The 13,628-nt window shown below is 46.9% G+C and overlaps 3 protein-coding genes across 3 annotated transcripts; 2 read left to right on the top strand and 1 right to left on the bottom strand.

The window, feature by feature from the left end:
- Positions 1-605: 605 nt before the first annotated feature.
- Positions 606-3,869, top strand: AOL_s00004g342 (uncharacterized protein; the record flags this gene model as incomplete). The annotated part of the gene is made up of 3 exons (XM_011118992.1): positions 606-2,781; positions 2,839-3,768; positions 3,829-3,869. The coding sequence occupies 3 exons, from the start codon at positions 606-608 to the stop codon at positions 3,867-3,869; spliced, it is 3,147 nt and encodes a 1,048-aa protein (XP_011117294.1).
- Positions 3,870-5,556: 1,687 nt separating this feature from the next.
- AOL_s00004g341 (uncharacterized protein) lies at positions 5,557-6,585 on the bottom strand (the record flags this gene model as incomplete). Its single annotated transcript, XM_011118991.1, has 1 exon — positions 5,557-6,585. The coding sequence occupies one exon, from the start codon at positions 6,583-6,585 to the stop codon at positions 5,557-5,559; it is 1,029 nt and encodes a 342-aa protein (XP_011117293.1).
- A 2,249-nt stretch (positions 6,586-8,834) lies between these two features.
- Positions 8,835-12,017, top strand: AOL_s00004g340 (uncharacterized protein; the record flags this gene model as incomplete). The annotated part of the gene is made up of 5 exons (XM_011118990.1): positions 8,835-9,959; positions 10,026-11,309; positions 11,364-11,463; positions 11,519-11,853; positions 11,916-12,017. The coding sequence occupies 5 exons, from the start codon at positions 8,835-8,837 to the stop codon at positions 12,015-12,017; spliced, it is 2,946 nt and encodes a 981-aa protein (XP_011117292.1).
- Positions 12,018-13,628: the final 1,611 nt, after the last annotated feature.

Below are 13,628 nucleotides of genomic sequence, written 5' to 3'. Positions count from 1 at the left end.
TATTACGAAATGTCGGGCTACGCGAATAGCATGCACCTTCGACTCATCGTCATCCTGGAATCAAAATTTTAATTCTATACTTGTAAGTCGACCTTGTCGCGACTCTTCGGTTAAGCATGAGGCCTGACAAGGGCTTACAAAATCGGCGCCATGCACATGTGCACCAGCATACATTTTATATTATGTAGGTAAGTACCTTAGCTCCCTAGTACCACCATCAGTAAGCTGAGAACCCCGGACTGGACTTCGAAAGGTTCGACATATGGGTTTAACATGCGATTTCTCTGTAAGCCAAACTGCTCTGACAGCCATTTCATCTTGGTGGTTAGTGTCGATGACGTAGAAATTGATATCGAGCGCCTAAAATGTCTCGTATTAAACCACATATGCATACGAGCATCATGACGACATCATGTTCAAGTTTCTTCATAGATGACCCTCACAAACGTATACTTGATCCTGACTGTTGATGTCTATTCAACGACCAAGCTGTGAATAGCACCTCAGGCCAAAGGTTCATCCACTCGAAGTCTAGTCCTCCTACATTTGTCTTTATAATAACATTGTTAAGCTAGAGTCAAACTTTCTGGCTAGGTCCTAATGCAATGCAAAAGACGAGCAAAATACAGTTGAACCCCCATCCTGGCTCAACGGCGGAAGAAATAGCCAATGAGCCTGACTGGGCGGGTCGTCATCACCATCGCATCGGGTTCAGGAATAGCGATGATAGGACGCCCGGTCTCACCCATCATATCGATGGCGAGGAGCCTGAATATAAAGAAGAAATCGAACATGCTAGAGAAGACTTGGAAATTCTGAGCCAAGAACGGGGGGAAGGGAAGCCTATAAATTTTCGAGAGTTAATTGATAGACAGGAAGATTTCCATCTGCGCCATCCGGATAACAGGTCGCTGGGTTGGCGTTATGTGCTTGATACGACGGAGGACTGGGTTAAGAATCAAGAAAAATGGCCAGCCAACTTGAGGGTTAAGGGAAATGAAACTAGTGCAGATGAGGGAGCAGAGAAAGAGGAACAAAAGGAACAATCCAAGCACCAAAAAGACCAAAGCAACGAGCGGCAGACCCGGAAAAGCTCTGAAGATCGTGCGCCCAAGAAAATTTACAGCCCTGAGAAGCAAGTACTCCTAGAGGTTCTCAAGCGTGAGAAAGACTACATTTCATCACTTAAGGTCAGTGACGGAAACAAGTCTGCTCCGCAAATCGAGGATCGGGCAGCTCGTGTTATTGATGAACAGGATCAGTTTACCCCTGATAATTGGCTTCCACGTTCATCAGACCTCATTCGCCTGACAGGAAAACATCCATTGAATGCGGAAGCACATCTCTCTCACCTCTTTGCGGCTGGCCTTATCACGCCAAACGAACTCCATTACGTGCGCAACCATGGCTCTGTTCCGAGGATTCTCTGGGAATTTCACAAACTTGATGTTGAATACGAAGGGAACACAATTTCTTTGTCAATGGATGATCTCAAACACAACTATGAGCCCATAAATATTCCTGTCCTCTTGGCCTGTGATGGGAATCGTCGCAAAGAATTTAACATGATCCGCAAGACTAAAGGATTCAACTGGGGTGCCGGTGCCGTTAGTTGTGCGTACTGGAAGGGCCCGCTCCTACGAGACATACTGATCTCCGCTGGAGTCCCCAGGACGCTACCCCCCAACACCGACGGGGTCCGATATTGGGTCAACTTTGCTGGCGATGATGAGCTACAGGAGGGGAGGTATGAGACATGCATCCCATTTGAATATGCTATGGACCCTACAAACGACGTGATCCTAGCCTATAAGATGAATGATGTCTTCCTCCCACCAGATCATGGATATCCTGTCCGCTTGGTAATACCGGGATATGTCGGCGGCCGCTGTGTGAAGTGGCTTAAAAAAATATGGATTACGGACAAGGAAAACAGTTCATATCATCATATTTGGGATAACCGTGTACTACCAAGCTTTGTCACAGACATAGACGACGAATTTGCAAAAACGATGTTCAGCCATCCTGATACATCTTGCAATGAACAGACCCTTAATTCAGTCATTGTCCGGCCAGCACAGGGTGAAAAAATCAACTTCTCCGAGTGTCAGAAGGGCCATAGCTACCGTATCGAAGGATACGCATATGACGGAGGCGGACACGAGGTGCAGCGCGTGGAGGTTTCACTTGATGCTGGAGCCACGTGGTTGTATTGTACACGCAATTTCCCCGAATATCCCATTCGCCACGGAAAAAAATTCTGGACCTGGCTTCATTGGCACGTTGATGTTGAAATGACACGTCTACTGGGTGCGCAGGGCATCACTGTTCGTTGCTTCAATGTGTTCAAAAACACACAGCCAGAAAACCCTATTTGGAATATAATGGGTATGATGAACAATTGCTGGTATATTGTCAAGACCGAATTAATCGAGGGTGATGAAGAAACAAATCTTCCATCAGTGATATTCAGACACCCAACTGAACCAGGGACTGGTGAAGGGGGTTGGCTGAAGCCGAGTGAAGAGATCAAGATTGCCCAGGCGAAACAAGAGGCCGGGACTCCGGAGAAGCAGTTTACTCGCGAGGAGATTGAAAAGCATGATAAGGACAACGATTGTTGGATTGTCATTGATGGGAAAGTTTATGACGCCACAAGCGTGATCGATTGGCACCCTGGAGGCAAAGCTGCTATTCTCTCGCACGCCGGCAAAGTCCACCAACAGACGACAGATGAGTTCGAGAGTATTCATGACGACTATGCGTACGGGAAACTGAAAGGTAAAATCCGGCATATAAGCTTGCGATAGAGAAATGCTAACTTCAGATGATGGTAAGAATGCATACTAGGATCTATCACCGAGAAGGCAAAGAACTTCATTAAGAAATCAGCAGAAGCCACAGCGCAGGAAGATGTTGCCGACGGAAGCGAGCATACTAAACTAGCGCTCCAAAAGCACAGATGGGTCCCAGTTAAGTTGGTAGACAGACAAGAAGTCTCAAAAGATACACGTAAATACACATTCCAGGTACCCGACGGCAAGGGCACTCTGGGGCTTGGTACCTGTCAGCACATATTGATCGGGTTTCACCTACGAGACCGGATGCTGGTTCGGAGTTACACTCCGATTCGCCCACTGCTTCCTGCAATTCAAACAGACCAAGACAGCACTTACGAGTCATCTGAAGAGCAAGAGAAGTCAGATGATAGGCGCTCTCCTGTTAGAGACGGCCATGGAACCTTTGACCTAATGGTTAAGACATATTTTCCAGATCCAAACCAACCCGGTGGCGCAATGTCAAATATCTTGGATTGTATTCCCGTCGGCGAAGAGGTCGAGATGCGTGGACCAACAGGTGATATTATATATGAAGGGTCTGGGAAGTTTATAATCGAAGGTAAAGAGCGACAGTTCACTCAGGTATCACTCGTCCTAGGCGGTACAGGCGTTACACCCGGGTTTGCTCTTATTGCTCGTATCTTACTCACCGACGGCGACTCTACGCAGCTACGAGTACTCTATGCCAATAAGACAGAAGATGATATACTCCTTCGAGATGAACTAGATCGTTTCGCCAAAAGTTCAGAAAGACAAATTAAAATTACACATGTGCTGAGTAATCCTAATGAACGGTGGAAGGGTTATCGCGGCCATGTCAACTCCGATATGATTCGGGAGAACTTGTTTGGGCCGGCGGACACTAGTGTTGTATTTTTGTGCGGGCCTCCTCCCATGATACAAAAGGCGGCGCTGCCTGCTTTAAGAGGTAAGCTTGGGGCCAAAACTTACTAACCTTATGAAATGGCCTTTGCTAATTACCAATTAGATTGGGGTTATGTTGAAGATCAGAACATGTTCGGGTTCTGAAGCATGGTATTCATCTCGAATACCGTAGAAGTCTTTCTGCAAAGTCATGACGACAAAAGTTTTACTGTGTACAGTTTTATCCTTAACGTTTCCAACCAAATAACTCGAGTCGGCCTCGCAACATACCATAACCAATTTGTAGTGCAGTTTACCTACTTGTTTAGGTAGTTAGTAGCAATGGAGGCTAAGTCGGTAGTCTTGTGCAATCGTGATGCCTCTTCACACACCTAGTATAGCCTAGAGATATGGCCAATGAGGAAAAGCCTACGCTGTTTCTGAATTTACATATTGTAATATTGATATTGCGGCTACCAATTGGCCAAAAAATGTGGCGAACCGGGAACCCTCTTTCTGATAGCTAGGACATACGATAGACGGGAACCGTACCCATGTCTACATTATTATTACAATCGAGTTAAATATTTTAATGCTGTAAAGTACCTACTACCTAGGTAGTTAGTAGGTAACTAAGAAGACAACGCTTTACCTTGTTGGAATTATATTAATGTCAAAATATCTAGCTCGCGGTTACTCCTCATATGGATACACACAAGCACCTACATTGGAAATCTGCAAAGCATAAGTGCATGGCGCGTGGATATAGCGGGAAAATTAATTTAGATTGGCAATACCATAGAGACCCCGAAAAGACTAGCACTAGCTAGCATGAAAACAGTTGAAATCAATTTTTCGCTCCATTGTCATATATTCATATATTAGCCTCGAGACTATATTATCATGCAAGTTGTCAGCTAGTTTCTATAAGGTGCAGTGCATGGACCCAGAACTTCACGGGCTTTCTTCCACCTCATCAGGTTTGAAGTTAACTTTTTAACTATATAATCTGGTATATAGAATAATCTGGTATATATAGAGTAGCGTATGCGCGCCGACTGCAAAAAAGAAAAAGAAAAAAGTGCACACCTCGCTTCTCGCAATCGACTGCTAAAGACCACTTCAATTTTTAGTCTTGCGCCTGCTCAACGATTTAAGAATAAAAGGAGTGATCTAGTTGAGCATCCGCAAAGCAACTTTACACGGCATTAGTGAATCAATGACAAAACATATTGGCTAGGTGGCTAGAGGGTATTTATGGCAAAATACTGCGAAGCAATAGGAGGTATGAGCATAGAGCATAGAAGGGTTGGGATGGGGCCCGAGATTTTGACAACGGTATAATAACATGACATGGATGATGGGAAGGGTGCACTTTGGGGATTGAATACGAAGTTGAAGAACACCTAAGGGCTCCTATAGCTATAGCAAAAACTGGGGCTAGCTAGATCGGAGGGGCGGCTGCGATCGCCCATTTAAGGGTCCCGAGTCTCTAATCGTATATATCGTGTGTGGGTCGATATCGATATATATCGGAAAGGTCTTTTCGAGCCACGAGTACATTTTCCCAATATCCCAATGCCTAGAACTATGTATAAGATTAATAATGAGTACGAATATGAGCATAATTACTAAATCCACGAATTCGCGACATGCCAGCATCTAGGCTTCTGGGGTTTCGCGGGACTTAGCGATTTCGAAAACCGCATTGTATGCCTCTACAAGATTTTTTGAAATAGTTAGCAGTTAGCAGATAATTCAAATTCTGCTACGATCACAGCCTAGTACGATCAAGTTGCATACGTATATACGATATTGGGGTAAAATAAATTCGGGGAAAGCAGAGTGGTACTTACTGTGCCGCGAACCACCTTTGATGCCGGTTCAATTCGAATCCGACAACCATCTCCTCTCTTCTATTCTCCTTGATCAGCCATACACTAACTAAGATCAAGCCGGACCCACTCCTAAGCACTGGTACTGGTAATTTATCCCCTAAAAAGGTATGTTCCAAGATCACGTTCACGAGGTCCCTAAGTTTAAACGCATTGGCTTTTCTATAAACGTTTCCAATTTGCGATCGTGTTCTCCAGGGAACATGTGACATTTCAATTCTGACACCCTTATGAGCCCGCGGTCTAACAAGTTCAACGGATGGAATAGATTTCATCATGGGTAGGTCGTAGATTGCAGCTGATAGAGCAGGGGTACCCCACAAATGTTCTGGGATTGTGCTAACCGCGTACCAAAGTTTTTGTATCCCGTCGACGTAAGGGTGGGCGAATTCACAGCGGCCCGTCCAAGGTGATTGCGGGTTATCTGGCATTTTTGGCGGTGACTTCGCTTGTTCTCTTCGCTTTCTCGAATTTAAATAGATTGTAGTCTTCCCGTGTTCACCTTCATCTGATGAAGAAGAAGAACAGTATTCCGAATCAGAAAGCGGGACGGGCTGGACGTAAAAGTTATAGTCCTGGCGGACTAGGCGAGGGAGATAGGTATGCTCCCACCGCCAGGTTTTCCACCGGAGAACTTGAGAGGTCTTCAGTATTTCGCACCAGGCCTTCGAAACTAATGGGGCGACGATGAGGGTCGCATCGTCCACACGTATGAGAATTTGCTCCAGCAGTTCGTACGTATTCAACACTTTTATTGAAGCCGCAGAGGATATTGCTTTGTTGCCATTCTTTTGGCTTTTGATGACTAGGCTAGGGTATCGATCTTTCATCTCGAGTTTATCGAGACTGACATGATTAATATCGTTGAGTGGGCCCGACCTCAACCTAGCGTCGATTTCAGGCGCGAGAGGCGGCGTAAGTCCTCCATGTGAAGTTTGCATGGAGTCTGCTACCATGCGCATTCGGTTCAAGAAGGTTTCTTGCATTTCTCGCGCATAGACATACGGATATAAATTATATAATATTCGAGTTTTATTGATGGAATTCCAGGATCCAGCTCCAGTTGAACCGGGATTATTTCAGCCCTGGATGAGACGAGCCCAAACTCCCTAACGTCGCGTTCCAACCTAGGCTATGAGTTCGATTCAGGCAACCTGAAACTTGCACGAACACGTGCCGTTCAACTGTTGATGTTTCGTTTCATGAATATCGAGTATTGCAACTGGACGCGCATGTGAACTGTAATGTAGTGTAGTGGATTTAGCTGATAGCTGATTATGGATTGCTTTGTAGCTAAGTTGCACATATGGCCATGCAAGTAGCATTGCTAATTGACGTCGGTGACTTGTACTCTTAGAATAGGTATTCGCATCGATTTCCGGAGCCGACTAGCGGCATAAGCCGCAGCATCATTGATAAAAAGAGAACCGTTAACCAGTTTTTTTTTTTCTGGCTCCAGCCGGTTATACTTCCAAGGCTGGGTACGAGACAACAATTATACCAGCCCTAACTTCTCGCTTGCGCTTGACTTTTGGGCTTCTAACGCCAAGATTAGTTGAAACGGTGCCATCAGGGTGCAATCCGTTGAGATCGTGATAGCACATCTCAATCAAGGAAGATTCCGGGCGGCTTGATATCTTTGGCTAGCCGGATTGGCTCGTTTTGGGCAGCCGAATCGTCGGTCTGACGTGAGTCTAGATGTGGGGAAGACAGGACTGCGGCACCAGCTAGCCACTGCCATTCTGAAACGCCTAGTTCGACCTTGCATTTCGACCAAGTTTTGATTAATGGCCTGGACGTAATTCTGTAATCGTCCCAAGATACATAATATCTAGCACGAATCATTCGTCTGGATGCAAGCAAATATAACAGGATCAAGAACTCCGGCCCTGATCCCGACCCCCGGACCATCCTGACTACAGTCTCTATTTACAGCATCCAGGTGGGGGAATTTCGAAGGCATGGTGACCGCATAACGGTTACTTTCGTCTGACGATCTAAGTTCTGTCTCAGAAGTTCTTCGAACGTTTTCTCAGGGGTCTGTCCTCTCACGGCATCAGGGCGACGGGGAGTAAAAATAACATCTCATCTCTGTGTTCTATTTTTTAACCACGTCGACGACAGATTAAATATTTCCAACCCCCCCTAGTCATCATAACTTTGGCCTCTCCCGTCTGCTCATCTGTGCAGTTTACATCGGGCGGTACTTCATACATGTGCACCGACCGAACGATTGGTTTAACACGCTGACGTTGACTAATGTTTGTGCCCCTTCCTTTCGTCTGCATTGATTGACTTGGCCCCTCCCCTCCCACAACTGGCCCAGCCCTGACCCGCTGCCATTCGTGCGCGCGCTCGTTTTCTGGTGTAGTGACGTTCTGTCATACATTACATTCTCGTTCCTTTTGTTCATCTCCTTGCTGGTGTCGGCATCGGTCCATATTCTTCTGTATATTCCATCCCATATGTCAATTGCCATTATTGTCGCCTGACGCTGTTGTTTGAAGTCTCCACCATATCGGTTGTTCAAAACTAGCAGTCGGAACCAGTCCCCGATAGGCCTAAAGCACAGTGCATGTGCATACTTGACATTCCTCCATTAATTCGTCCCTGAATTCGACTCACTCAGCTCCAATATCCCTAAGATTATCGACTCCAACATTTGCAAATTCAAGGCGCCTGTCTAAGTTGGTGTTTTTTTTTTTGGCGTCGCAGGAGCGAATGCCACAACCTTAACAGGAAGTGGATAAAAAACCCAACAGCCGAAGAAGCTAAAATATCATTTAAGAGAAATAAATTAAGGAATTCGAAAGAAGGGAAGGATCGGTCATTTAGACGGGGGAAAAAATCTGGCACGAAACGAGGTCGTTTCTTCTTTTCCTTTCCTTCACGTTTTACTTTAACGCTTCCCAGGGCGCAAATTGAAATCGCCGCCAGTGCAGCCCATCGGAAAGGAGGGAGAACCGCAATATATTCGAATCCAACGATAATCAAGCCCGACCACGAGGGCATACACGAGGGCAACAGGACAGCGCACGATCCAACATACGTATAGAACGAGAATCATCGAGCCCATTGTATTTTGCTAAGGGTGCTGGCAAGAGTGCACGAAAAAGCAAAAAGCGTAGTCTCTCAAAATCCTGCTCTGAACCGCTGACCCCTCGCATTGAGAGAGGGTGCAGTTCGACTCGATTAACAGGCAGCCCGTCCGATAGAATTAATATATTTCCAGACGATGCCGATGGAGGACTCCGGCGCGAAGGAGAGCAGTCGCTATGCATACGGTGGCGCACCTACTGCTCCTTCCCACGCCCCTCCTCCTCCTCCCCCGCCGCTACCTCAGAAGGAGAAGGACCATCCAACGAAAAGACGAGCGTCGAAGCTGCAGAAACCGCCGCCTCCAAAGATCGCGACATCAACCTGGGGCCATCCGAGTAATGCTGGTAAATCACGGTCGTCCACATCTATAACCCGTAGTCAGAGTTCAAGGTCGCCTCGTCCGAGGGAATATCTTACCGAAACACCGTCGAGGTCGTCGAGGCACGAACGTACACCGACCTCGCCCAATATCATCGCAGGCGAATACCAACCTACGGCGTCGTCGACATCGCTGGACCGGGCTCTTAGGTTTTCGAGCGAGTACAGCAGGCAGCCCTTAAATCTAACAGACCCTAACGATAGGGAAAAAAGACCGCCGGGTGGAGGTCTGTCTGTGGTGCAGCAAGGTTCCGTTTCAGGTGGTCGACAGTCAGAGGACGGGGTGGCCCATCATTTGTTGACGTCGACGGCGTATAAGCCCTTCAACGCTCAGCAACAGCAACCACCCTCCTCGCAACCTCAATCTCAACCTCAGCTCCCACATCACCAACCTTCACTTCATCATCATCCATCTCATCGCGACAAACGAAACACTCTTCAACCAAAAAGCAACATCACCAGGAATCAATCTGGAGCTCAGCAGGCCTCTCCTTACTTCCTACCGTCTCAGCAGCATTCAGACCCCTCCGTCCCCTCTCTCACACCCTCTTCATCTAACTTGACTGACGGGTCTACCACAATGGCTGCATCTACAAACTCAGCCCAATCGAAACAGTCTAAAAGAGGCTCACGCTCGAGACCTCCGAGCCCTGATCTAACTGGTAAGATGGCCATAGGCACGGGTGCCACTAGTCCGAAACGACTTTCGGACGAAGGTCGGCATCCTCCTAACCCTATTAAGAAGAAAGGTGGTGGTCTATCCGGTTTCTTCGGGTTCGGTGGCAGCGACAAGGGTCCCAAAGGCAAGCCCGAAATTTCTAAACCTAGCAATCCTGTCCATGTCACCCACGTTGGGTACGATTTTGAGACTGGCGAATTTACGGTAGGCCTTGTCGTCCTGATCGTTTTCATTGGACCACGACTGACTGACAAACTATGCATTCAATAGGGCCTTCCCGCAGAATGGCAACGACTGCTGGAAAGCAATGGTGTAACGAAAGAGGAGCAGGAGAAGCATCCTCAAACTGTGATGGAGGTTGTTCGCTTCTACAACGATGCTACAAATTCTACGAGATTCGAGGAGGACGTCGTCTGGAGCAAGTTCGAGAAAGCACAATCAAAGGACCTCACAATGCTTATCCCGGATACGATGCCCGCAGAACCCAATGGCCACAGTCCGATAAGCCCTCGATTCCCTAAGACCCAATACACGTTCGAGAATCCGAGAGCCGCTCCTCCAATCCCATTGAAATCACCCCGCCCTAGCGGTTCACAACCGTCACCCGCGGCACTAGTTCCTACCCGGCCAGCTCCAAAGCCGCCAACTGACCTCTCAGCACCGCTCCGATCACCCCCCGTCCCGCCAAAAGAGCCTCTCGATGGACGCCCTTCACCAACGGAGGTGCACCGGATGCCGCCTCCGACTCGGCCACCACCTGCTATGCCGGTTGAGATGCCCCAAGTTCCCGAAGGCAGACCCGGTGTACCCCCCGAAATTATCCGCAAGAATTCACTCAAGGCCGCGAACGGTAGACCCAAGGATACCGACATCCCAGCCTTGCCAGCAGGTGGAATCCCCGATGCCTATAACGCGAATTTACAATTGAGCCAACAAGCACAACAGCAACAGCTGCTCGCTCAGCAACAACAGCTGCTCTATATGCAACAACAGCAGCAACAACAATTGAGCAATCAGATGAACAACCTCGCTCTCCAAGGCCCACCTCCAGTCCCACCACACCCCCCCGCTAATTCGTATAACATTCCGGGCAGCTATCAGCAACAGCAACAGCAACAATTCGGGTCCAAACTTCCACAGCAGCCTGGAATTGGGCAGAGACGCCACACTCGCAACCAAAGCAAGGATGGGGAAATCATGGCTCGTCTCAAAGCAATCTGTAGCCCTCAGGATCCCACCAAGATATATCGCGGCTACAACAAGATTGGACAAGGTGCTTCCGGAGGCGTATACACAGCGTACAAAAATGGGACAAATGCAATCGTCGCTATCAAACAAATGAATCTTGAGCAACAGCCCAAAAAAGATCTCATCATCAATGAAATATTGGTCATGCGCGAAAGCAAGCATCCGAATATCGTCAACTTTATGGATAGCTTTTTGATTCGAGGTGACTTGTGGGTTGTCATGGAATACATGGAAGGAGGTAGCTTGACCGACGTCGTTACCTTCAATTTAATGACAGAAGGTCAAATCGCTGCTGTCTGCAAAGAGGTATGTATTTTATATTCTTTGTACGAAAATGCGACAGCTCTAACCCAATAATAGGTCCTACAAGGACTCCAGCACCTTCACTCAAAGGGTGTCATTCATCGTGACATCAAGAGTGATAACATCTTGCTCTCCCTAGCAGGAAACATCAAATTAAGTATGTGTTCTTCCTAACTCGCTAGGAATCTACGTTAATTACTAATTTCGTTTAGCCGACTTTGGATTCTGTGCCCAGATTAATGAAACTATGCAGAAGAGGACCACGATGGTCGGTACCCCCTATTGGATGGCACCAGAGGTAGTCACTAGGAAGGAGTACGGCAGGAAGGTCGATGTTTGGAGCTTAGGAATCATGACAATTGAGATGATCGAAGGCGAACCACCATACTTGAATGAAGCACCACTGCGAGCGCTCTATTTGATCGCGACAATAGGGACGCCAAAACTCAAGGAACCAGGGGATTTGTCACCAGATATGATGTCTTTCTTAGACACTGCTTTGGAGGTTGACCCCGAACGACGTGCTTCATCATCCGAGCTACTTCAGGTAAGAAATCTCCTTAGCCTAGAACAATTCAGTTCCAACTACTGATCATTTTTCGATACTAGCATCCCTTCATGACTCACGCTGAGCACTTGATTACACTCGCCCCACTTGTTAAGGCTGCTCGCGACCAGCGAGCGAAAGAACGCGCACATCAACAGCGTTAGGGACGCAGTCCGCCGCGCGAACGTAAACCACCACCTAGGCTACCCAAATTCGCCCCACGCCTTTTGTATGCCTCTCATCCAAGCTATTCGAACGCATCGCCTCTTTCCCACTCCGTCTGGAATCCAAGATCCTGAAAATGCACGCCTTCCAAGCCTTTTCAAGCCGTCGCCAGTATTCTACAACCTAAATTCGAGACAACTGCCTTTTCTTCTTTTTTTCATCTTCTGCCCCCCTTCTTTTTTTTCTCCTTTTTTCCTTTCCCCCCCCCCTGCGACATAGGAACAACGTCTACTCAACTTCTGGATCATCGCTATTCGACAGCTCACCATTTGCCTCTTGGGAAACAACAACCCACCCAAGCTTGCCCTATTTTCGCCCTCATGATAGAATTTATGCCCTAGCGAACCCCCCACAAATCATCCGGTCTTGAGTACAAAATACGTACCTCGAACCTTTTCTATATCGAACTTCTTCTTCACCCCTATTTGTCCTGCACTTTTCCCTTATTTCCTAGACTTCGCCAATATGTTCGGTTGCCCTTTACCCTTCCTCACAACCCTCCCTTCGATAAAGCAACGTTTTTCAAATCCCTTACTACGGGATTCTTGTGATCTAAGTATCATAATGGTAAGATGTGAAACATAAAAAGACTGTTTCCGTTCTTCTATGTTCGTTGTTCTTATCGAAACGGCTGAGGGGAAAAGCTGTGTATTCTTTTTTCTGATAAATACAAGATGGCATGGTTGTCTATTGCTATTTTCTGGCTTTCTTTTCTCTTTTTTTTTTAGCTTCTATCGCTTTTCTATGGGTTTAATGAGGATGGTTCCTTTTTTTATTTTTTTTTAGCACGTGCTGTGAGAATTAGCAGATGGTTTTCCTTTACTGTTCAACATCTTTCTCTTCCAATGCAAATATTACTGGGCGACGAGCTCATTGCCCTTTTTCAATCTTGGGTAGATTGCGGTCAATGCTAATGGTGATATCGCCATCGATCCCACATCTGAACCTTTCCGACGAGTGCCGCAGCAGTGTGGACTTCTCTTGCAAATTCGTGTGCGCCGGCTTCATCCGAACTCTGGGGTCGATTCTTATCGATAACAGCATGATTCGAGATGTACGATGTTTTCCAATACGACTTCCAGTTGATTAGTCACACATTTGTTTGCTGGGGGATCTGACAAAGGTCCCTTCCTACAAGGGTCTAAAATCAAGGCACAGGGAAAGCTCAAGGAGCTACCCATCCGGATCTAGCTAGTATCGTATTATATAACTTTCTTATGTAGCACCCGGAGTTGATTACTATGCAAAAATTTACCTGCACGCACCGTATCGAGGTCGGTATGTATGTATAAACCGTGGACGAACTTCAACCAGGAAGTATATACTTTGGTCCCAACCCCCGTTTCCCAAACCTCTGCACTCCATTGGCCAATTTCCTATATCACAACAAGTACCTACTGTATTTTCCTCTTCCATATCTACCTAGTTCGAACTTTTAATTACGTAGAAGACAAGGGCAACCTTTAAGCTTCCTTTAAAAATTTGTAAACGTAATCAACGTGTAATGCGCTAAGATGATCGACCTGCGCATCTGCCCGCGCAAGTTCCGG

Source organism: Orbilia oligospora (assembly GCF_000225545.1).
Source record: "Orbilia oligospora ATCC 24927 unplaced genomic scaffold scaffold00004, whole genome shotgun sequence".
Lineage (NCBI taxonomy): Eukaryota > Fungi > Ascomycota > Orbiliomycetes > Orbiliales > Orbiliaceae > Orbilia > Orbilia oligospora.
Note: the sequence above shows the minus strand (reverse complement) of the source record. Positions and strands in the feature narration are given on the sequence as shown.